Source organism: Drosophila sulfurigaster, chromosome X, assembly GCF_023558435.1.
Source record: "Drosophila sulfurigaster albostrigata strain 15112-1811.04 chromosome X, ASM2355843v2, whole genome shotgun sequence".
NCBI lineage: Eukaryota > Metazoa > Arthropoda > Insecta > Diptera > Drosophilidae > Drosophila > Drosophila sulfurigaster.
Window position 1 is genome coordinate 18,638,614 of NC_084885.1, and position 23,142 is coordinate 18,661,755.

Consider the following 23,142-nt stretch of genomic DNA (forward strand, 5'->3'; position numbering starts at 1 on the left):
CTCTCTCCTTCCACTACACTAGCATGGTTGGGGAAGTTTCCAGTTAGGTCTATCGGTTGGTGAGCGGCTACGCAACGCCAATCAGAATTGCAGCAGCCACTGACGTGTACCACACGTCAGAGCATAAACAAAGCCGTTGAATAAATAGCCCGGCAATGCAGAGAGCCATCAACAGTTTCAAAACAGACAGCAAAGAAATAATAACGCATCGGCACACATAGAAAATCGTTTCTATTACATTACATTGGAATATACATCAACTAGAACGTGCGATTCGAAAATATATTAAGTGAATTTTGTTTTTTATATATTTTTTTTAAAACATAAACAAAACATTCAAACTGTGACTGTGAAATTGAAATTGTGTACAAAAGTAATTAACAAAACCAAGCCAAAAAAAAGACAACAAAGACTCAGCCAATAATAGTGCTCAAATTTAACATATAAGTTAGGAAAAGTAAGTATATAACTACATATATATCACATATTTTAAAAGTTATGTTTGATTAACAACAAATCGACTATCGATAAATTTCTGAGTTTCACAACACTGTGTGTGAAGTTAACACTGACGTGTACTTGGCACAGCTTTCTATGTGTGTGTGTAGAAAGCGCCGGCACAAAGCACAGTAATCGCAACATTCTTTCAGTTCTGTTTCAAACGTCAAGAGAGAAAATTTGAAAGCAATAAGCTTAAGGCAAAGTTTCAAGTGTAAGTTTTTTTTTTTCATTGCTATTGCCCAAATTAATTCGATGGAAATTCTTAAACGCAGTAATACGTTTTAATTAAAAGTAAATGCAAGCATACAAATTAGAGGCGGCAATGAAATAAATAACCTCGTTGCACATGTCGCTTGCGGTGTCGCCATGTTGGCAATGTGGCCACAAAGGCAAAAAACGAAAAAAAAAATATAAAAAATGTTCCAAAACTGTAGTACATCATAGAGTAAAGCACATGTTTGTTTGTCAGTGTGCATTGCTGCACATGCAATGCAAGTTGTGCGCGAATAGTTTTCATATATTCCGTTCGGTCCCATTTTGTGCCTCAAAAACGTCACTGCCAGTGTGACCCCTTCTTACATTTCGTATGACGTGTAACAAAAACTCGACCACTGTGCATAATTAACACACACAGTACACATACACTAGTGTGACAAAGACAGACAGCATCAACAAATTAGCATAACATAATTTATTAACAAAGTTCATTCACATGGAGCCAACAACCGGCTATTGATGTTAGCCGAACATTTACATATTAGTGCGTCGTCTTTCTGTGATGTACACACTGTTCTAACTGCACTTCACAGCTGTTCATTTTCGATCGATACTTTTTGCACTCTGTGCCTCTCTTCTCGCTCTCTGCTTATCTTGATGAGAAGATGACATAGCAACAACGATTGCCAGTTCAGCATTTTTTTGATTATCACACAATTGCGCGAATACGCGAAAAAAAAAAGTAAATTCAAATTTAAAATGTGCGGCAGCACACACACATGCACATATACATAGACATGCGCCTGCGCCTACTTAACGTTGTCTGGCATCGCGTCGCTGTCTCACACACACTTGGGTAATTGTGTTGGTGTCTGCGACTCAATCAGCTTTGTACACGTCATTTAAACCAAATCCCTCAAGCTATCTAAATAAGTTGGTTATTTTACGCCGCAAAAATTACACGTCACACATCTAAAGAGAATTAAGCACAGTGTGTTCAGCATAGGCAAAACCCCAGACAATTTAAATGTGAGCAAGTAACACAAAAATACTTATGCAAAAAATACTGCAATTTTTTTTGCCGGCTAAAAGAAAAGACGACGCATACCACCCTTTGTCAACTTTCACCGGACGGGGCGTGGGCGAATTTTAAAGTAGTAGTTGTAATTCTTGTAGTTTCCTTCTTGCACACTCATTGACAATGCAAAAGGCGCTTAAACGTACCACAAATTTCGAGTACAAAACCAGTTTTAAGAGAGTTGAATAGTGTGTGACGACCGGCAATTTGTTGTTTTATTTTGTGAGCAACAGTCTCCGCCAAGAGTGTAAGCGCGAACGAGAAAGCATACGAAACAAAAAAGAAATGTTACCACGTATACAAAAAAATTCTATAGCAACGTTGTTGTTGTTCGAGACCACAACGCCGCTAACAGAGCCGCGACGTCGACGTCGGTCAGTGTCAGTGAGTTGCGCTGCTCTGCTCTGCTGCTGGGCAGAACACAAAGCTGAGCAAAGTCAAGAACAGTGTGCGGGCAGCTTAACAGTTGTTAAAAGGTTAGCCACAGAACTAGACGTGTTTTTACTCTCTCTCTCTTTCGCTTCTCAGGTGTGTGTGTGTTTGATAGTAACTTACTTGTGCTTCAAGTACACATGGCATTTTTATATTTATCACTGGCCCATAAATTTGTTTAATACCAAAAGTAGCACACATAGCGGTTCTTTTACCTGTTGACAGCGCAACGTCAGCGCTTTTTTTCGGCAGTTGGTTATGCTCTCTCGCATTGAAGAGGAGCGCACTCTCTTATTCTGCATACGTGTGTGTGTGCGTGTGTTTGTGTGTTGACGTGTACAAAAGTTAAGCCTAGCTTTCTCACATTTTACTAATCCGCGCATTTCTTTTCTCTTTCTCTCTCTTTGCAGTTTTTTTTTTGTTTAGTGTCGTGGACTAAACATTAAGACTAGTAATTAAAGGAACTCTGCAAATAAAATGAAATTGTGCATTTTACTGGCCGTCGTGGCCTTTGTTGGCCTCTCACTCGGTGAGGAAAAGAAGGAGAAGGACAAGGAGCTGGGCACTGTTATCGGTATCGATCTGGGAACCACATACTCATGGTAAGGGTCATCACTATCTTTATCGCAATTTACAAGTTGTTCCAATTAGAGGAACATGCGATCACATCTTTAGTTTCCAATTGACAAATTTAACTAACAAACACGTTTCTTTTCTTTGCTGCTTTTAGCGTTGGCGTTTACAAGAATGGACGTGTTGAGATCATTGCCAACGACCAGGGTAATCGTATTACGCCCTCGTACGTGGCATTCACTGCCGATGGCGAGCGTCTGATTGGTGATGCCGCCAAAAAATCAGTTGACCACCAATCCCGAGAACACTGTCTTCGATGCTAAGCGTTTGATTGGTCGCGAATGGTCCGACACCAATGTGCAGCACGACATCAAATTCTTCCCCTTCAAGGTGGTCGAAAAGAACTCCAAGCCTCACATCAGCGTCGACACATCGCAGGGTGCCAAGATCTTTGCTCCCGAAGAGATCTCCGCTATGGTGTTGGGCAAGATGAAGGAAACCGCTGAAGCCTATCTGGGCAAGAAGGTCACTCATGCCGTTGTCACAGTGCCAGCATACTTCAACGATGCTCAGCGTCAGGCGACCAAGGATGCCGGTGTCATTGCCGGACTCCAGGTGATGCGTATCATCAATGAGCCAACAGCGGCTGCTATTGCCTACGGTCTGGACAAGAAGGAAGGAGAGAAGAATGTGTTGGTCTTCGATTTGGGTGGCGGTACTTTCGATGTCTCCCTGCTGACCATTGATAACGGTGTCTTCGAGGTGGTGGCCACCAATGGTGATACCCATTTGGGCGGTGAAGATTTCGATCAGCGTGTCATGGATCATTTCATTAAGCTGTACAAGAAGAAGAAGGGCAAGGATATTCGCAAGGACAACCGCGCTGTGCAGAAACTGCGTCGTGAGGTCGAGAAGGCAAAGCGTGCCCTGTCTGGTTCCCATCAAGTGCGCATCGAAATTGAATCTTTCTTCGAGGGTGATGACTTCTCCGAGACATTGACACGTGCCAAGTTCGAGGAGCTGAACTTGGATCTCTTCCGTTCCACATTGAAGCCAGTGCAGAAGGTGCTCGAGGATGCTGACATGAACAAGAAGGACGTGCACGAGATTGTGCTGGTCGGTGGCTCCACTCGTATTCCCAAGGTCCAACAGCTGGTCAAGGACTTCTTTGGCGGCAAGGAACCATCTCGTGGTATCAATCCCGATGAAGCTGTTGCCTACGGTGCTGCCGTCCAGGCTGGTGTGCTCTCTGGCGAACAGGATACAGATGCCATTGTGCTGCTCGATGTCAATCCACTGACCATGGGCATTGAGACCGTTGGCGGTGTGATGACTAAACTGATTCCACGCAACACTGTCATTCCCACCAAGAAATCGCAGGTGTTCTCCACCGCCTCCGACAACCAGCACACTGTCACCATTCAGGTGTACGAGGGCGAGCGTCCCATGACCAAGGATAACCATCTGCTCGGCAAATTCGATTTGACCGGCATCCCACCAGCACCACGCGGCATTCCCCAGATCGAGGTCTCCTTCGAGATTGACGCCAACGGCATTCTGCAAGTGAGCGCTGAGGATAAGGGCACCGGCAACAAGGAAAAGATTGTGATCACCAACGATCAGAACCGTTTGACGCCCGAGGATATCGATCGCATGATCCATGACGCCGAGAAGTTCGCCGATGAGGACAAGAAGCTCAAGGAGCGCGTCGAGTCACGCAACGAACTGGAATCCTATGCCTACAGTCTGAAGAACCAGATTGGTGACAAGGAAAAGCTGGGTGCTAAGCTGAGCGACGATGAGAAGACCAAGCTGGAATCTGCCATCGATGAGTCGATCAAATGGCTGGAACAGAATCCCGATGCCGATCCAGAGGAGTACAAGAAACAGAAGAAGGATCTGGAGGCCATTGTTCAGCCCGTGATTGCCAAGCTGTACCAAGGAGCTGGCGGTGCACCACCACCAGAGGGCGGCGAGGCTGGCGATGATCTCAAGGATGAGCTGTAAGCCGCAGCTTTGAGCCGAGAGTGATCGTCGCGGGGAGTAGTGGACGGATTGATTATATAAATAGTTTCAGACTGATAAACAATTATAAACTTAATTGCAACAAGAAGAATACAAGTAAATAATTAAACAAACAAACCGAGAATCCAGTAAACAAATTAACAAGGCAACAGCAAAAGAAATCTATCACAAGCACACCAAATCCCCAAAGCAACAAAACAGCAGAAAAAAAAGAGAGAAAGAAAAATAGCTTAACAAACAGCTCAAACAACACAAATCGCCGCACTCTAAATTCCTTGTAGCACATTATATTTTTTGTTTTGTTTTTTTTTTTTTTATTTCTATTTCGTATTACTATACTATTAGTTTTTTTTTTTTGTTTTTTCATTTAAATTATAATTTGTGAAAACAAAAAAAAAAAGAATTCCTTTCGGGCCTAGAATCACAAAACCGAGCAGAGAGAATTTTAGGTAGGTTGGGGAGAGATAATGATAACGATAGAACGTTTGTATGATTATGATTATAAAAATATGTCAAGTAGAATATGGGGTGAGAATCATGTGTGTTCCTCGCATTCCTTTAACAAAAACAAAAAGAAACCACAATGGCCAATCAATTCCCTCAAAATCCCGAAAACTGTATATTTTTTGATAAAAACGATAAACGCTAATCTTCTAATTGAGGAATCACAAATCAATAGGTTAGCTTACAAGTTATAAACAATCTTATTAAGCAAGAAAAAAAAAAACAAAATACAAAATGTTATATGTATAAGAAAGAGCGCGTGACAAGAGAGAGACAACCGAAAGAAAGAGCTGCGGGGCAATAAAAGAGATAAACTTGAATAATTCAATTGAATAATTACAAAAGCAAAAAACAACAGCAAGAAAAACAACACAGAAAACCACATAATAATAATAATGATAATGGATCCTTCGATTTTACGAAGAACCTAATAATTTATTTAAAAACAAAATAAAGAAAAATAAATTGAAAAAAAAAACACAATTTACTAGTTTTTACTTATTACTGCGCAGGATGGTTTGGGGAAAATCGGGGACTTAGGAACACAATAGATCAAATGCACATTGAAATATTATTGATTTCAATAATGATTTTTTGTTTTGTTTTGTTTATTTTTCATTCTTATTTCTTTACGAATTTCATTTCCTTGCGCATTCAGATTCAGTTTTGTTTTTCAGAGTTACCTCTCCGATTTGTGGGGAGCTTTTCTTTGCTCTCTGCTCTTTTTCACCCGATTTGACGTGTAGTAATCTTAATTATCTTAAATACATTAAAAAAATACATAAAATATTTGTTTTGTATGTTTTTTTTTTTGGTTTTGTTTTTGTTTTTCTTGTTTGTTTTCATTTTAAATATGTATATAAATAAGCTAACGGTATATTTATATTGTTTATTGTGTACACATGTGTATTTCACTATATATTATATGTATATATATATATTCTTATATACGTATGCGCTCTCCAAAATACGACTGACAATTATTTCGGATCTCCTCGTAGCTTGCTGTTTGTTGGTTGGTTGGTTGGGTTTTTGTTTGTTGGGATAAACGGATAAAGGTTCTTCTCTTGCATTTTTTCAAATACATTTGTAGCTCAATCCAATTCGCTCCTCTCAGGCGTGTATTGAAAAGGGGGATCGGGGAAAGTGTTGATATTGGGTTGGGAACTTGACTAAATATTATTAAAAACTATGCTAAACATTTGTTTTAGCCCGTTCACTTAGTAAATAAAATGCAAAGAATAAAATTGAATTGAATGCGCTGCTGCCCCACCACTGACCACAGGGCTGACAAAGCTGAGTTTTCTTTGTGTATGCGTCTCTGTGTGACTGGCTGCATGTCTGTATGTTTGTTTATGTGTGTGTGTGTGTGTGTATTTGTGTAGAAGCTGCACTTTCTAAATGATAAGACGACTTTCGCATAAGCCTCGCATAGTTGTAGTTGGTCCTTCCTGCTTTGTGTGTGTGTGTGTGTGTGCCTGTCGGTGTGTGTGTGTTTGTGTATTTGGTTGTTGTTGGTGTAACGGCTGCTGCAAATACATATATTTTAGATGCGCTTTGGAATCGTATCGATGGCATTGTTCTCAGGCTCTTCGTCCTTGGGTGGCTGACCGCGTTGCTGCTGTGCCAGATCAGAATCATGAACGACATTAGAAGAGGTTTGCATTTTATGTAGAAGATTTGCCACAATTTTTGAGCGCGCGCAACAAGAACAAAGATACAAAGAAAAGGAAGACACAATAAAAGAGAAAGAGAGAGAGTGAAAAACGTAAAATGAAACAATCAAGAGAAAGCAGCAGGAATATGAAGACTATACATACGGTGTGTATCGAATATACATACATATGTATGTTTTATATCATATAAAGTGTTGGGGGAGGGACGGTGGAGGGAGTAAAGGTAAAATAAAGTATTTGATGTGTACACATGTGAATGAAGAAATTCGTATTGTTGTCTTTGTCGCTTGCATTGAAAATGCGCCTTGTTTGAAAAGGATCAATCAGTCAATTTGTTGGTAGTATTGATGTTTCAAAATGGTCGTCGACCTTTCAAATCCAATCCAAACTGTGAGAAAGCTGCATACATACATACATATGTACATACAAACACACGCACACACACACTTGTTCGTGTGGCGCTGTCACTTGGCACTCTTTGAGGTTAGGTGCGAATGTTCATCATGATAAATAAAAAAAGGAATGAAAAGTGTGCGTGTGTGAATAGATGTACGTAAGTGTCGCAGTGCAGCAAGAATGAAAGAAAAAATACCCAACCAATAAATAAGTAATGTATAAGATACAATAAAAAATAATGTGCTTGCTTTATTATTGCTTAAATGGTCATTCACAACATTCGGCATATCAACAATGTAAAATCGCAAAATGATAGTAGTGAAATGATGTGTTGTTGTTGGTGTCACAAAACTGTGTTGTCGTATGGGGGGAGGAAAGCAAAAGATGCATTGCGTATGTGTGTATGCATAAGTATTTATCTATGGTCAAATCTCAATGTAGCAACTAGCTTTTGTCAGTTATATAAGCTAGCTTAGTCATCGTGCATAGTTAGAATGAGATAGTATTATCGATAGCAGTAGCATAGCTCTGTTACTGTATCACAACAGTCCTCAAACGCATTGCTAGAGAGATGGGGAGAGAATTTTCAATATCTATTCTGCTTCGGCCTCGGGATCGGGACGACTTAGGATCTCCTGACAGAGTGCGATGTAGTCCTAGGATTTTGTTGATGGATGTTCATAATTTTGTTGTAGAAAATATAAATAATAATAGAAAATGTATAGCATAGCATGGGAGAGAAATGAAATTATTATGAAAATCAAAAGCAATAAATATATATGTATAAAGCCCACAAAAAAAGAATACGAAGAACAAATACATACATTGGTTAATCCAACACCACAGATCGATCCACATACACATTGAAACGGAAACTTATAGAGCGAGCGAGTGAGACAAGCGATCGATATATATGCAATGGGATTAGTATGATATGTGATCATATTGTATATATATATGGGATAGAGAGTCATCGATCGGTGTTGTGTGTGCTTTTGCTTTTGTGGCCTCGACACAAATATTACGAAAATGATACACTGTAAAATTGTATTAAATATCAGTTTTGTTTTTATTTTAGTTATTGTTATTATTACTTGTCATCATATCATTTTTTTCTTTGCTGTATTTGTTTTTTTCTTTCCTTTTTTCTTCTTTCATTCTTATGTTTTGCATTAAATTAATCAGTATCAGTTATATATCAATTGTAAACAGTTTTTTTTTTGTTTTTCTTTTTTTGCGGTATGCACTCGTCAACTAATCAACGTTCCTTTGTATCGACTTCTCTATATATATATTTTATTGCTAATTTGCTTAAAAAATTTTCACTTTTATTGTTATGTACTTGTTTGTTTTTCGGGGTTCCTTTCTTATTTTTGATTCAGCATGCACAAATCTTCTATTACATCTTATCTTCTCTGCACACATAGTGTTCTTTTGTCTCTTCTTTTTGTTTTTTTGTTAATCCATAAAATAAAAATGAAAAGAAAACTAATCGAAGAAAAACTAAAACACAATTTGTCGTATGTAAAATTTTATAAAACTATATTGTTTAAAAAAAATATAATAGTGATATAGTATTTAATATGTATATATTGCAAAATAAACTTTCGTTTTATATTTGCGCCTATAAGAGTAACAACAAAATTATAGGTTATGTTTTTTCTTTCCTTTTTTTTTTACTTAAAAAAAAAAATGTTTTGGACCCTTAAGAACTAAATGTGTTACGACGCTGCATGGCTAAAAACAAGCTTGGAAATCATCATTATTAAAGAACACACACAATTGATTTAATATTTGTTAACTCTGCAGCAGATCATATTGAAACTATCATCTTTATCTACAACCAATTAGATAATCGGACTATATTGAAGATTTTGTCGCAAGAGTATTTCAAATTCGGTGTTCCGAAGTTAATGTAAGTTTTGTTTCTAGTATATGCAGCGTGGTTTCTTACAATTTAAGTGTGACCATTTCAATTAGTAAATTGTTTCGAACAGAATAGTTTTTTCTTTTTTCGATAATATACAAATACATATGTATGCATTTAAAATATATATATTAATGTCTATTAATAAACATATACATATATATAAGTATATAAACATATATAATTATGCGGGTGTGTGTGTGTGTGTGTGTGTTAGTGTCTTCTATCTGTGCATTAGTTCCAAATTTACTTCGTTACAAAGTTATTATAATTGGTTTGTTTTAATTTTGTAGGTTGTCTTGTTCCTGGTTTTCGATAGTTTCGTGACATTGGCGAACCTCAGCTTGCTTTTCGTATGCGTCTTCACATTGCGATCAATTGGATCGTCATTGCTGTTGTAGTTGTTGCTGTCGATGTTGTTGTTGTTTTGCTGCTGCATTTTTGTCTACATTTCTTTTTTTTATTCTATTGGCCTGTGAGACGTCCTTCCGATCGTTTTCTATTTTTCTCGAATTTTTTTGCGATTGAACTGTTGTTGCGAGACTTGGTTTTCGAGTTCGTTTTACTATCGGTCTTGGTTTTCTTGTAATCGTCATCGCTATCGGAATCGCTTGAGCTAGTGGTGTTAGAGGTGATAGAGTTGCCGCTGCTGCTTGTTGGTATTGATTGTGTAGGTTTTGTGTCTGAGCGCGACTCATCACATTTCATGGGACTTTCTTTCTTCTGTTTCTTCATTTTTTTTTTTTTTTTTTTTAAGGAGGTGGAGGAAATGGGGTGGATGGTTGTTAGGATAGGTTGAAAATAATTTTGTATTTTGTTGGTTTTTGTTGTTTACTCTACAAACATAGCTTCAATAGGTTTTTGTCAGCGCGTCAAGTGTGTGTTTGTGTGTGTGTTTCTTATTTTCTTTCTTTTATATATCTATGTATATAAATTATAAACAAGCATTTACATATACATACATATAATATTACTATTAAATAGTAAGTAATTAAATTTAATTAATTTTTCTTTTGTTGTTCTAGTTGATCTTGTTGTTCATCTTATTAGTTTGGAAGTACTATGTTGCTCGTAATCGTTGTATATGGACTAACATAACGTTACATTCTACATTCGCGCTCTTTTTCTCCCTAACTCACACCCCTTTGTTTCTCTTTTTCTCTCTCATTTGCCGTTTCTGTCTTTCTCGCTAATTCTTGTATGTGTGTGTGTTTGATTATTGTGTGTCTCGCTCATATTCATTTTCGAGTTTTACTTTGATTTTATAATCGAATCACTCAGTTGAACTAATTGTGTTGTTTTGGTGTAGGGTTGCCACCTAAAAGTGTCCTGTGTGTGGTTTATACAACATAAAACGTTTTTTGCCATAAGTAAATACAGCTATGTATGTTCAATTAAAAAGTAGTACACACAAAATGAAATACAAACAATATAGAGAAAAGAGATGAGACTACAAACTAAAGACGAAACACAGAACAATTAAGATAGTTTAAACATACAATAATTAATATTAATACTAATGTTTGATTGAATTGATTGTGAATAAGTCAAATGGATCTGAATTTGTATATGTATGTGTGAACTATGCGTCTGTGTGTGTGTGTGTGAGCTGTATGTTTGTGTGCAAAAACCAAGAAGAAAACTTTGAAGCAGCAGCAGCAATAATAACAGAAAACGCAAAATAAATTCACTCGCTATTTTGTCGCATTCGGTTGATTCTTTTTTTCTTAATATTATTAAATGCTAGCAAAATAATATTAACTATATTGTATATACAGTGATCACTCGGACATAGAAGCTATGCAAAAGCAAAAAAAAAAAAAACAAAAATTTGATTGGAAATAAATTAAACAACAATGATAAACGCTAACTTTAGTGGTTGTTGTCGAAAAGAAAAACAAAATGAACACATTAGAGCTGCTTTGGCGTCCCATTTACAGAGCGATCACTGAACATGTGTGTGTGTGTGTGTGTTGATTATGTAAACGAAAAATATCGTTATTTTAGCGCAGATGAGCTTTTGAATGAGTGCAACAAATTTCGATATCGATAACGACTGCGATCAATGTTATGGCCATTTATGGATTGAGATGCAGATGTGTGTATGTGTGAGTGTTGCTGTGTGCATTTGTGTCAATGTTGTTGGTATGGGTGTGTGTGTGTAAGTGCGTGCCTTAAGAAAAAACTTCATTTCCGTATTTTCGTAACTCTTTCATTATGATTGGCTTCTTTGCTTATATATCTCTCCACTTAGTTATTATTTTTATATTTTCAATTACTTTATTCGGTTTCTTATTTATTTTGTGTCTTTCTCTATCAATGTTGGGTTTTTTGCTTCTTTTTTTTTAATTTCTCATATTACTTTGTTGTTTTTAAATACATTTTCTACTATACTTGTTCACTTCACTACGAATTTATTTATATATATGGATCGTTATGTGTTTTTCTTGTTTTATCATTTTTAAATATAAACGCAGTTTGTTTTGAATTTTTTTGTTTGTTTTAAATTTTTATTTTATATAAATGATTTTTGCTTGTGGCGCTCAAAACCTCTGCACTTATTTAGGGTCTGTAGCTTTCGGCTCTCTCTTCAGTTGAAACTATGTCTCTCGTTTCTTTATAATCAATCATCATTATCATCATCATCATATATATATATATATAGTATGCATGCAATGTTTATGGTTATGTTGTGTTGGTTGTGTGTGTGTGTGTGTGTGTTTTGTTGTGTGTGCGTGTATGCGTGTTTTTGTTTTTTTTTTTTAATTAGTTTTTCTATTCACAAATGTAAAGTATGGGGAATATGGATAGTTGGTAGGTTTTTGGTTTTGGGCGGGAATGTAAAATTATCGATATCGATAGATGCAGCAGCGACGACCGTTATGATGGATGGTGTGTGGTTATCGAGACAACGCAGACAAAACAAAAAAAAAGACACGGCACAATTTGATATACACACACATATATAAATAGATATATATATGTATATGTATAGGATAGATACGATATTAAACAACACACATACACATGTGCATATGCAATAAATATATATGTTGGATTCGGTTTGATCATAGTTAGAATTGGTTGTCGTTCAGATAGATGACCATTACGTGTTTTTTGTGTTGGTTGTTGTTGTTGGTTCGGTTTTGTTGGTTGGTTGGTTCAGTTGGTTGGTTGGTTGGTGGTTGTATGTGTGGGGAGAGAAACAAACAAAAAATATAGAGATATATATATGCTTAGTTGACGGTTTTTTTTTTTTTTTGCATGTTTTTCATTTTAAGTGATTGTTTTTTTTTTAGTCAAGAAAATATTATGAATAAGAAATTTCATTTTAAATTTACCGCTCGTAGTGGCATTTTGAAATTGGCTGCTGCCTGCAGCTGAATTTGATAAGCTAAGCTGTGAATTTTAAAGCCGTACAGACTGTGAATATTCATTGTTGCGAGGATCGTTGTTGTAATTGTCGTCATCACGAATTACCAGAGATTGGGCATGAAAGGTAAAGAAAAATATTTCATTAGCATTCGTGGATAACAAGTCGAAGTTGATTAATAAAAGAAAAAGGAGAAACACAAAATATAAAATGATCTTACAAATTCACCAGGCAATTCTTCAAATACTTGAGTTAAAATACATTACAAGTACTATAAGATTTTTCGTAGAACATAAACTATTTCATTTTTATCTATTTATCATTTCGACTTAATCGACTATACATAACTAATAAGAGATACATCGCTGGATTCTGCATTTGAATTGAAACAAATATGATTCAAAAATGCTCAAATTATGCAGACACCAAAACTGTAGATTTCAACTTTTAATATACGCACTACATTTTCTTGAAACCACAAATATTTTAATTTATAGAAGCTTAAGCAGCGTTTCTTTCTCCCTGAAGCTTTAATTATAGCTACTGTACTAAATAAATAAATTATAAATTATATAGCTTGCTATTCTTGAATAATTCAATACTTATTATTATACAAACTCAGTAAATTGTTAAAAAGTTGAGTATGAAACAATGAATAAAGATTTGTATAATATAATACAATATTTTGGTGTGCTTTCTCTAGAATAAACCTAACAATTTATAGCTGAATCACTGATAACTAAAATAAATGTTAAAGTACTACATGTATTTTTGTCTTGCATATCTTGACAATAGACAAAACAGAAATTGTATTAATAGCGGTATTATCCTTAGACGTAAATACGTTAACTCACCGTGGAACAAATTGATTAATAGGACGCTTGGGGCGATACTCGGGATGCACCATGAAGAGCATGTGTGGAAATCCAGTGCCAAAATAGGCGCCATCGGTGTGATGATGACGCGATGATTTTGGTGTATAAACATCAATACATTTGGGGCAATAAGTTTTCACCATTGCCTCGCCGGGTATATCCGACAGGCCTGTGACCATATGATGAAATAAGAGAGTGAGTTATTGAGATTATACATATAAATATTAATGTGCAACGAAGATACGCACCCAAAGGCAACATGGGCTGACTCTCGCAGTAGACACGTGGGCAATGTCCAAAATCGCCAGTTTGATATTTCTCAATCATTTGAGCAATGCCCCGATTTGTAAGTATATATCTAGCATGTATGAGTCCATAAAGCATTTCAGCTGCCTGTTCGGTCATATCCGATTGCAATGGATTATCCTCCAGCTCATCCTCTGTAAAATGAAGTTAGCATTATTTGGTTGATTCAATTTGTCGGCAAGAAATTAATACTCACCGGGCTCCAGATCCAAGATCATATCCAAGGCCTGGCGATAGTTGGGCACCTGTTCATTTAAACCAGTTAAATTGAACTTGTCCTGTATGTAGTCTTCATCAACCTGTAAGTCCAAAATTGTGCATTAGTGATGGGAGTTATTAAGTTTACGTAAATATAATGAGTAGTATAATTAAAACTGCGACTTGGATCTATTGTACTTCTGACTAATATAATATTTTTGCAACTGAAATGACTTTATAATCATATATATGAATCTGTATATCTATTAAGATCGATAGATTCAATTTGCAGCTTTGAAATTAGCCTTTAGACTTAGATCTTTATATCAATATCTCAACATTTGAATTGCTCGCAATGCGGATATATCTTAGACTGAGAACTGTACTAAACAGCAAAAGGTGACTGCGTTTGATAAGAGCAAAGCATATTTATTTAGCATGGCCATGTAAATATAGTAGTTGTAGTAAGCATTCCACAGCTACGACGCTACTCATTGTAGTATATATTCAAGGTGGATGCCGAAAAGCGACGAAGGTGTTGCTGGCATTATTCGACCATGATTTGTGGGTGCTGAAGAATGCGCGCGCGCGCTTAGGTAACAACAAGAAAGGTGGAACACCCAACAGATTATTGTTATTATCATTGTATGTGGAATACTTGCCTCGCAGAAGAACTCATTGCCGCGAAGCCCGCAGAACCAGGTGACCCAAGAGACTTCCTCGGAGCTGCTCATTTTGCTGTGAGGTGAGAAAATCAAAGAAATTGGTAAATAAAGAAATGCGGTTGCACACAAACAAGAACAAAAAACAAAAATCAAAATTAAGGATTTGTATCTTATGGATATTGCTGATAGTATATGTGTGTGTGCTAGTGCGTGAGTGTGTGTGAGTGCATGTATGTGTATGAGTGCGTGTGTTTGTAAATGCGTGTGTGTGTGTGTCCAACCTACATTGAAGGAATTATTTTGCGTAATTTGATGAATTTATTGTTGTTGAAAAAACCATATGACGAAGGGGGCAAGGGGGAGGGGCCTTAGCCGTCAAGAAACTTATGTATGTATGTAACAAACATACACACACACGCACACCAATACAACGACGACGATGGGCCCAAAGTAAACGAATCGAATATGTCCACGAGTTTATTATATTATTATGCTATATTATTAATTCGCTGGTGATTGGTGTTCGCGGCGTTACACGTTTTCTCAGGTTTTGTTTGATTTCTATTTTTTTTTTGTATTTTCGCTATATTTATTTATTATTATTTCGCAGTTTATTTTTCTTGTTGATGTGGGATATTTTGATGCCTACACTACGCGTTCAATATTCAATTTGATTGTTTAATTTTTCCTTTTCTTGTTATTTTTCAACGCACACTCGATTGAACGGAAATCTGTACGCGTATTTTGACAAGCGCTGCGCTCACATACAAAATGTGCCGAGCACTACGACGATGATGAAGAAGAAGAGCAGCGAAGAAATTCAGAAAAAAAGAAAAAAAAATAAGAGACACCGAGAGCGAGTGAACAGTGAAATTTTTTTTGTAGACGACCCGTGTGGAAATCGAGCACGCCGTACGGTTCGACTTTTTTTTTGGTTACACTCGATATACTAAATTTCGATTGGTACATTTGAATTGGTTTTGGAGAGGGGAATAGGTTTTTGTATCGATATCGCAAATGCAATGATCATAGTAAAAACAAAAACAACAACAAATTTTTATACAAACGTTTTAACGGCGGAAAAAAAAATGGTTAAAGCGCTTGGCTTTTGGTGTGTTGTATGCATGTTCCAACTGGGCCTTAAGCAACAGCGCGCTCGCTTCGCGTAGCGGCACGACACACACTCACACATATAGAGAGACACACACACAGACACGCACGCACACATAGGCGCACGCACACGCTTACACTCTCGACTGTGTATTAGATGAATTTTGCACTTGACTTGGCAGCGTTTAGCGATCGTAGTGCATATGAGCAGATCGTTTTAAACGTTTTGCCATGGCACTTACCTTAATTTTCGCACAATTTTCAAAACACTTTTACTAATTAAAGCACTTTTTTCAATGCGAAAATTTAACAAGCGAGTTGTCGGTTTTGCAATCGGTATTAGGGATGTCACGAACGTCGTATCGAACTATCGACTTTATCGATAAGCTTGCAAGTGACCAATCACTTTTAAAATGTATACCTAAAATATACACAAAAAATGTAGCCCTGTAGTGGAAAAAGACGGACAAATTTATTTTACGATTATTTTTTGATTGCAGTTTTTTGAAAGCAGTTACATGTATTACTAATGCGATAAAAGAATCATTTGTATCTACTTTATATATTTTACTTATGCAATAAAACATTTGATTACAGTGAGTATAAAAATATATGGATGAATATACTCAGCTGGCTTTCCAGTTCATAGTGAACGGCAAATTTTATCTCAAACACAGACACTCAAGCAAGCTAAGAATTTTGCGCGCGGCTGGCTGTTAGTATGTTGGTATTTTTTGCTGTCAAACATAAAAAAATAAAGCACTAAAAAAACATATGTGTGTGGCATGGCAAACGCCAAATGCAACTATATTTAGTAGGCGCTGTTGTAATAGAACTACAAATAATAATAATAATCAAATGTTAATGCACAGCAAAAACCAAAAAGCTTATCAATTGTTAAAAGCAAGTGACACACATACAATCAGTCTATCTCGTTCGAATTCCGTCTAGTAAGCCTGCAACAACACACACACACTAGCACAATACACACGCACACACACAACGTGTGTGCTGAACGCGTCCGTTGTTTTTGCCATTTGCCTCGACGAAATTATTTCACGCGCAAAAACAATTTAGCAACACACACGACGGACAATTCTTCTGGCATAGTTTTGTGATACGTATTATTTCAATTCATTTATTTTTTGTTCGCGTTGTTTTTTTTGCGTTTTGTTTGGTTTGCTATTTGTTGTTTCGATTGGAAGGCGAACGAAATAACCGTTGACGTTTATTAAGAAATACGACATTAATTCATTTTGCCTACGACAACAACAACAACAAGAGCAAACAACGATTGCGAGGTGAGTGAAATAAAGCAAGAAGCAAACATAACATTTATAATGAACATCGTGAACATCTCAACAGCAGCAGGAACAGCAAATCATCGAAATGAGCGTGGACACGTATGCGCCAAGTTCGGCGCTATCGTTCCTCGACATGGACGACAACGAGCTGCTGCGCGGCGCCGACACGCAGCCAACGCAATACGATTATCGTGACTTCACCATGCCGTCCACATCGCAGAGTCAGACTCAGGGTGATCATCAGCTCGCCGAACTGCAGCAGGTGAGTTGACAGTTTACACTTTACCGTTGGCGGTTGCGCCCACAGTCACACGTGTATTTTGTCCGACCCTAATCAGCTGTTAAAGTCGCATGTTTATCGCTTTTGTGACATTAAGAATAAAGCGATGTGTCCCATAAGGCAGATTTCACTGCACAACCATGCAAAGGAGTTTTGCAACTGCGATCTGACATAAAGCCAAATCTTACTTAAAAAATGAATAGAGCCACCAAAATTGCTGGCAATACTTTTACAGTTCTCAGGCAGTTACTAGATAATTTTAGAACTGTAGTAAATCTTGAAAACCGTATGGTATATTACAGTTTTAAAGCTGCTGATTAGAATAATCACCAGCTAAATAGACATTTAGCATAAATATTAAAGTCAGGTCTGTTTAAACACTTAACTCAAAGACTAGGTAAAATAAATAATTCCCCCAATCGTTTAACAAACTTGCAAGTAATTAACACATTACATTAATTTGTCTTTGCCTTCGCAGCCGCGACGCGTAAGCGTGCATGCCAACGAGATCCAGCCACGATTGGCATCCATCACCAATGATCTGGCCGATCTGCAGTTCGAGGAGGAGGACGACGAGGGCGGCGGTGGAGGCGGCAGTTCGGCCTACGTCAAAGAGCTGCCCGTGCACGCGTGCAAATATTGTGGCATCCACGATCCGGCCACCGTTGTGATGTGCAACAATTGCAAGAAATGGTTCTGTAATGGACGCGGCAGCACATCCGGTTCGCATATCATCAATCATCTGGTGCGTGCCAAGCATCGTGAGGTCACCTTGCATGGCGATGGGCCGCTGGGCGAGACCATCTTGGAGTGCTATTCATGCGGTGTGCGCAACGTCTTTGTGCTGGGCTTCATACCCGCCAAAGCGGATTCGGTGGTTGTGCTGTTGTGTCGCCAGCCGTGTGCCGCACAAAATTCGCTGAAGGACATGAACTGGGATCAGGAGCAGTGGAAGCCGCTGATTTCGGATCGTTGTTTTCTGCCGTGGCTGGTGAAGCAGCCCAGTGAACAGGGACAGCTCCGAGCTCGACAGATTTCGGCGGCACAAATCAACAAACTGGAGGAGCTGTGGAAGGATAACATTGAGGCCACATTTCAGGTGAATTGTAATCTGCTAACATTAAAGAATCGCTTTAAACGATTCATTGAGCTAAAGAGTTTTTCACTTGCAGCATGTAGTTTATAGAAAAACGGTCTTATAAATGAAAAATATTGAAATCAATGTATTAACGTAAGATTTTGTAGGAAACAAGCGATTCAGCTTTGCGCAAATTTTGAAGGGTTTGGCGTAAAACCTAAAAATTCAAGCTCACCTTACTAGATCATATTTTTATGTTTATTATTTTGAAGATGACATAAAAAGAATCAATTTAAACGATGTGAAAAGAAAGCTTACAAAACAACTGCAAGTGAACAACATAAAAATAAGGCTTACAAAAATGGTTACTTTGTCATATTGAATTGATTTATAATGAAACGCATTCTTAGTTTATAGTAATGCATATTCAACGGTTTCTGTTTTTCAATAGTTAAAGAATGATTATCATTAATTGATACAAAATTTAATCGACCTAACTTTGATTGCAGGATCTGGAGAAGCCCGGCATCGACTCAGAGCCAGCCCAAGTGCTGTTGCGCTACGAGGATGGCTATCAGTATGAGAAGACCTTTGGGCCGCTGGTGCGTCTCGAGGCCGACTACGACAAGAAGCTGAAGGAGTCGGCGACGCAGGAGAACATCGAGGTGCGCTGGGATGTGGGTCTGAACAAGAAAACAATTGCCTATTTTACGCTGGCCAAAACCGATTCGGATATGAAACTGATGCACGGCGATGAGTTGCGATTGCGCTACGTGGGCGACATTTACAATACGTGGAGTGAGATCGGACATGTGATCAAGGTGCCCGATAATTTCGGTGACGATGTTGGCCTCGAGTTGAAATGCTCGTCGAATGCGCCCGTGAAGTGCACGAGCAGCTTCACCGTTGACTTCATCTGGAAGTGCACATCGTTTGATCGCATGACGCATGCGTTGCGCAACTTTGCCATGGATCGCAATTCCGTCTCCAATTACATCTATGCCCGTCTCCTTGGCCATGGACGTGCCGATGGCAGCGATGAGGTGCTCTTCCGCGGTCCGCAGCCCAAGCTCTATAGTGCTCCGCATTTGCCGGATCTGAATCGCTCGCAAGTGTACGCCGTGAAGCATGCTCTGCAGCGTCCATTGAGTCTTATCCAGGGACCGCCGGGCACTGGTAAAACGGTCACATCCGCGACCATTGTGTATCAGCTGGTGAAGCAGCATGGCGGCACTGTGTTGGTGTGCGCGCCCAGCAACACTGCTGTCGATCAGCTGACGGAGAAGATACATCGCACCAATCTGAAAGTGGTGCGCATGTGCGCCAAGAGTCGCGAGGCCATCGATAGTCCGGTTAGCTTTTTGGCGTTGCACAATCAAATACGGAACATGGAAACCAATTCGGAGCTGAAGAAATTGCAGCAGCTGAAGGATGAAACCGGCGAGCTGAGTTCGGCCGATGAGAAGCGCTACCGCAGCCTGAAACGTGGCACCGAGAATCAACTGCTGGAGGCAGCCGATGTCATCTGCTGCACATGCGTCGGTGCCGGCGACATACGCTTGTCACGCATCAAATTCACCTCAATCCTGATTGATGAGTCGATGCAGTCGACCGAGCCCGAATGCATGGTGCCCGTTGTCCTTGGTGCCAAGCAGCTCATCCTGGTGGGCGATCACTGTCAGCTGGGCCCCGTTGTCATGTGCAAGAAGGCGGCTCGCGCCGGTCTCTCGCAGAGCTTGTTCGAGCGTCTGGTGGTGCTGGGCATTCGTCCGTTTCGGCTGGAAGTGCAATATCGTATGCATCCGGAGCTATCGCAATTTCCGTCCAATTTCTTCTACGAGGGCTCGCTGCAGAATGGCGTTTGTGCCGAGGATCGTCGCCTCAAGCTGGACTTTCCGTGGCCGCAGCCCGAGCGTCCCATGTTCTTTTTGGTCACCCAGGGACAAGAGGAAATCGCCGGCTCCGGCACATCGTTTCTCAATCGCACCGAGGCCGCCAATGTGGAGAAGATTACGACACGCTTCCTGAAGGCGGGCGTCAAGCCCGAACAGATTGGCATCATAACGCCATACGAGGGACAGCGTGCCTATCTGGTGCAATACATGCAGTATCAGGGCAGCCTGCATTCGCGACTCTATCAGGAGATCGAGATTGCCAGCGTGGATGCGTTTCAGGGACGCGAAAAGGACATCATCATCATGTCGTGCGTGCGTTCGAATGAGCGACAAGGCATCGGTTTCCTCAACGATCCGCGTCGCTTGAATGTGGCGCTGACACGTGCCAAATATGGCATCATCATTGTGGGCAATCCCAAGGTGCTGGCGAAGCAACAGTTGTGGAATCATTTGCTCAACTTTTACAAGGATCGCAAAGTGCTCGTCGAGGGTTCGTTGAACAATCTGAAGGAGTCGCTGATACATTTCCAGAAGCCCAAGAAACTGGTGAACAGCATGAACATTGGCGCCCACTTTATGTCCACCATGATGGCCGATGCCAAGGAGGTGATGGTGCCCGGTTCCATTTATGAGCGCAGCAGCGGCTACGGCCGACAAATGCAATCCAATCCAGCGCAAGGTCTCAACGGTGGTCCCTATGCTGGCGGTCCATTTGGCGGTGGCGGCGCCGGCTTTGGAGCTGGCGGTGCTGCTGCTGGCGGCGGCAACAGCATGATGGGACCCACTGCTGGAGCTTACGGTGGATATGGTGGCGGCGTCGGAGGCGCTGGTGGCAACAATAACTACGGTGGCGCAAATGCTGCTGGTGGCGGTGGCGGCGGCGCCAACTGGAATACAGCACATCTGCATGACAATATTGGTTATATATCGAACGATCATGGTGCTGCTGCGATGGCCAATATGCCGGTGCCCGTGGGCATGTTCATGAACATGAGCAACATACCGCCCCGATTCTACAATCAGCATCAGCAGACGATTATGGCAGCCAAACAGAATCGTGCCATACAGAATCAGAATAGCTTTGCGCCGCCCATGGGCAGCAATAGTATTGCTGGTGGACCAGGTGCAGCCATTGGATCGGGTGCCAAGAAGACTGGCAGCGCTGCCAGCGGCAAGTTATCCAAGGCACGAACAGCTGCGACGGCGGCTAATGGACAATTGTTGCCCACAGCAAGTGGCGCAGCAAGTGCATCCTCGTCAAATTCATCGTCTGCGGGAGCGGCAGCAGGCAGTGCAACAGCAGCAAGTGGTGGAACATCTAGTGGCATTGCAGCGACGCCATTTAGCCAGTTGCCGACATCGTTGTCCCTGCAAATGACACAGCCGAGCGGCTTTGCTCTGTCGCAGCAGCCGGAGCTGTCGCAGGACTTTGGCCAGATCTCGCAAATGGACGGACTGCTCTCGCAGGACGTTTCCTTCAATGTGGTAAGTGTTAAGCATGATCATTTTCAAATTGAGCGCGAAATGGCGCTCCATTTAAATTGATCGATAAGTGGTTATCGAAACAGCCAAATGCAGGCGCCATCTATCGTTTAAAGTTATAAAGTAGGATATGCCATTTGCAATTGCAATTGCTGCGACAATTTAATCGAGAACTCAAAATGGCGATGCTGTACGCCTACAACAATAATTTCAAATCAAAATACAGCACTAGAATTCACTAATAAATAATTTAGTGCAAATTGAATTAACATATTCACTTTAGTGAATTTTAGCCCCAAAAAGTATGCTAACAATTTAGGTACATTTTAGATTCTATGTGAAAATGAATAATATTAATTTATAATTTGTATTTTTGTAATATTTTACAGTCAGGCGAACGTAGTTTGAATCAATTCTCGCAACCTTACTGAGAAGGTTGAGATGGCGCGCACACAATTGCAGACAACAAAATGTACAACAACGAGAACACTACAAGCAAACAACAAAACAATTTGAAAGAACTTTGAAGCCAACAAGCAAGCAGTGGCAACAGCAGCGGCGGCAGCGCGGTAGCGATAAACAGCAACGTCATGCGGCAGCAGCTTTTGCATGCGAAAAAAAAAACAAACAACAACAACAAGAAGAAGAACAGACAGCAGTAGCAGCAACAGCAAACAGCAAAAACAACAGCAGCAACAACAACACGAGGAGCAAGAAAATGTTAATGGAGACGTGGACAACATGAACAAGAACAAGGAAGAGAGCATCATGAAAACACACACATACACAGGCAGCAGAGGATTGTCTATTGGAACAAATAAACTCGGCCACACAAAAGAGAGCAAGACAGCAAGATGGCCACAGATCGGCACAGCCAGAGAGAGAGGGAACAGGTTGAGAGAGCAAAATGGCGAACATGGCAGCAATAAGAAGGGCCACTCACGCATACATAAGCACGGACATCTTTCACTCTCTCTCCCACAACATACAGAATCTTGGGACAGCAAACGCAAACACACACAACACATACAAAAACACAAACACAAACATTCACATACAAAAACACAAACACATACACGCATACAATCATACGAAGAAGAGAACGCGGGGCCCAAGGAGAAACTCTCACTGCATAAACAGATGATGATGCACCCCACAACAGTCACGGCAATGCAGCCGGAGGTGGGACGTCGCACGATTTGGGTGGAGGCGGCGGCATTGCTGACACCCGCAGCGGGGCGACAGGAC

General features: G+C 39.8%; 3 protein-coding genes across 9 annotated transcripts; 2 read left to right on the forward strand and 1 right to left on the reverse strand.

The window, feature by feature from the left end:
• The first annotated feature begins 586 nt into the window (after nt 1-586).
• LOC133848086 (endoplasmic reticulum chaperone BiP) lies at nt 587-5,606 on the forward strand. Its single transcript, XM_062283470.1, is given in 4 exon segments — nt 587-710; nt 2,638-2,829; nt 2,958-3,075; nt 3,077-5,606. Coding segments are annotated over 3 exon segments (1,974 nt in total). The 5' UTR covers nt 587-710; nt 2,638-2,704; the 3' UTR covers nt 4,808-5,606.
• On the reverse strand, nt 5,464-16,230 carry LOC133848087 (casein kinase II subunit beta). 6 transcript variants are annotated; one of them, XM_062283472.1, is made up of 7 exons: nt 16,098-16,230; nt 14,743-14,818; nt 14,079-14,181; nt 13,825-14,016; nt 13,556-13,745; nt 12,670-12,751; nt 5,464-6,950 (listed from the first exon to the last, which is right to left on the reverse strand). In XM_062283472.1, the coding sequence occupies exons 2-7, from the start codon at nt 14,812-14,814 to the stop codon at nt 6,876-6,878; spliced, it is 714 nt and encodes a 237-aa protein (XP_062139456.1). In that variant the 5' UTR covers nt 14,815-14,818; nt 16,098-16,230; the 3' UTR covers nt 5,464-6,875. The 6 variants fall into 6 exon arrangements, with proteins under 6 accessions (XP_062139456.1, XP_062139457.1, XP_062139455.1 ...); XM_062283473.1 differs by lacking the exon at nt 16,098-16,230 and adding an exon at nt 15,031-15,204 and having other exon boundaries at nt 5,464-6,947; XM_062283471.1 differs by lacking the exon at nt 16,098-16,230 and adding an exon at nt 15,031-15,204.
• Nucleotides 16,231-16,610: 380 nt separating this feature from the next.
• LOC133848085 (regulator of nonsense transcripts 1 homolog) lies at nt 16,611-22,569 on the forward strand. 2 transcript variants are annotated; one of them, XM_062283468.1, is made up of 5 exons: nt 16,611-17,156; nt 17,221-17,421; nt 17,918-18,538; nt 19,027-21,897; nt 22,284-22,569. In XM_062283468.1, exons 2-5 carry the CDS (start codon nt 17,245-17,247, stop codon nt 22,323-22,325), a joined length of 3,711 nt encoding a protein of 1,236 aa, XP_062139452.1. In that variant the 5' UTR covers nt 16,611-17,156; nt 17,221-17,244; the 3' UTR covers nt 22,326-22,569. The 2 variants fall into 2 exon arrangements, with proteins under 2 accessions (XP_062139452.1, XP_062139453.1); XM_062283469.1 differs by having other exon boundaries at nt 17,224-17,421.
• Nucleotides 22,570-23,142: the final 573 nt, after the last annotated feature.

What these genes read in the sequence shown, in the direction of transcription:
- LOC133848087 (XM_062283472.1), bottom strand. Translation starts at nt 14,814, where the DNA reads ATGAGCAGCTCCGAGGAAGTCTCTTGGGTCACCTGGTTCTGCGGGCTT. An exon ending in GCAATGAGTTCTTCTGCGAG is followed by an intron (nt 14,182 to 14,742) that starts GCAAGTATTCCA and finishes TTGGACTTACAG; the next exon opens with GTTGATGAAGACTACATACA. An exon ending in TCAAAATGCCACTACGAGCG is followed by an intron (nt 6,951 to 12,669) that starts GTAAATTTAAAA and finishes GATCTGGCACAG; the next exon opens with CAGCAACGCGGTCAGCCACC.
- LOC133848085 (XM_062283468.1), top strand. Translation starts at nt 17,245, where the DNA reads ATGAGCGTGGACACGTATGCGCCAAGTTCGGCGCTATCGTTCCTCGAC. An exon ending in AGCTCGCCGAACTGCAGCAG is followed by an intron (nt 17,422 to 17,917) that starts GTGAGTTGACAG and finishes TTGCCTTCGCAG; the next exon opens with CCGCGACGCGTAAGCGTGCA. An exon ending in AGGACGTTTCCTTCAATGTG is followed by an intron (nt 21,898 to 22,283) that starts GTAAGTGTTAAG and finishes AATATTTTACAG; the next exon opens with TCAGGCGAACGTAGTTTGAA.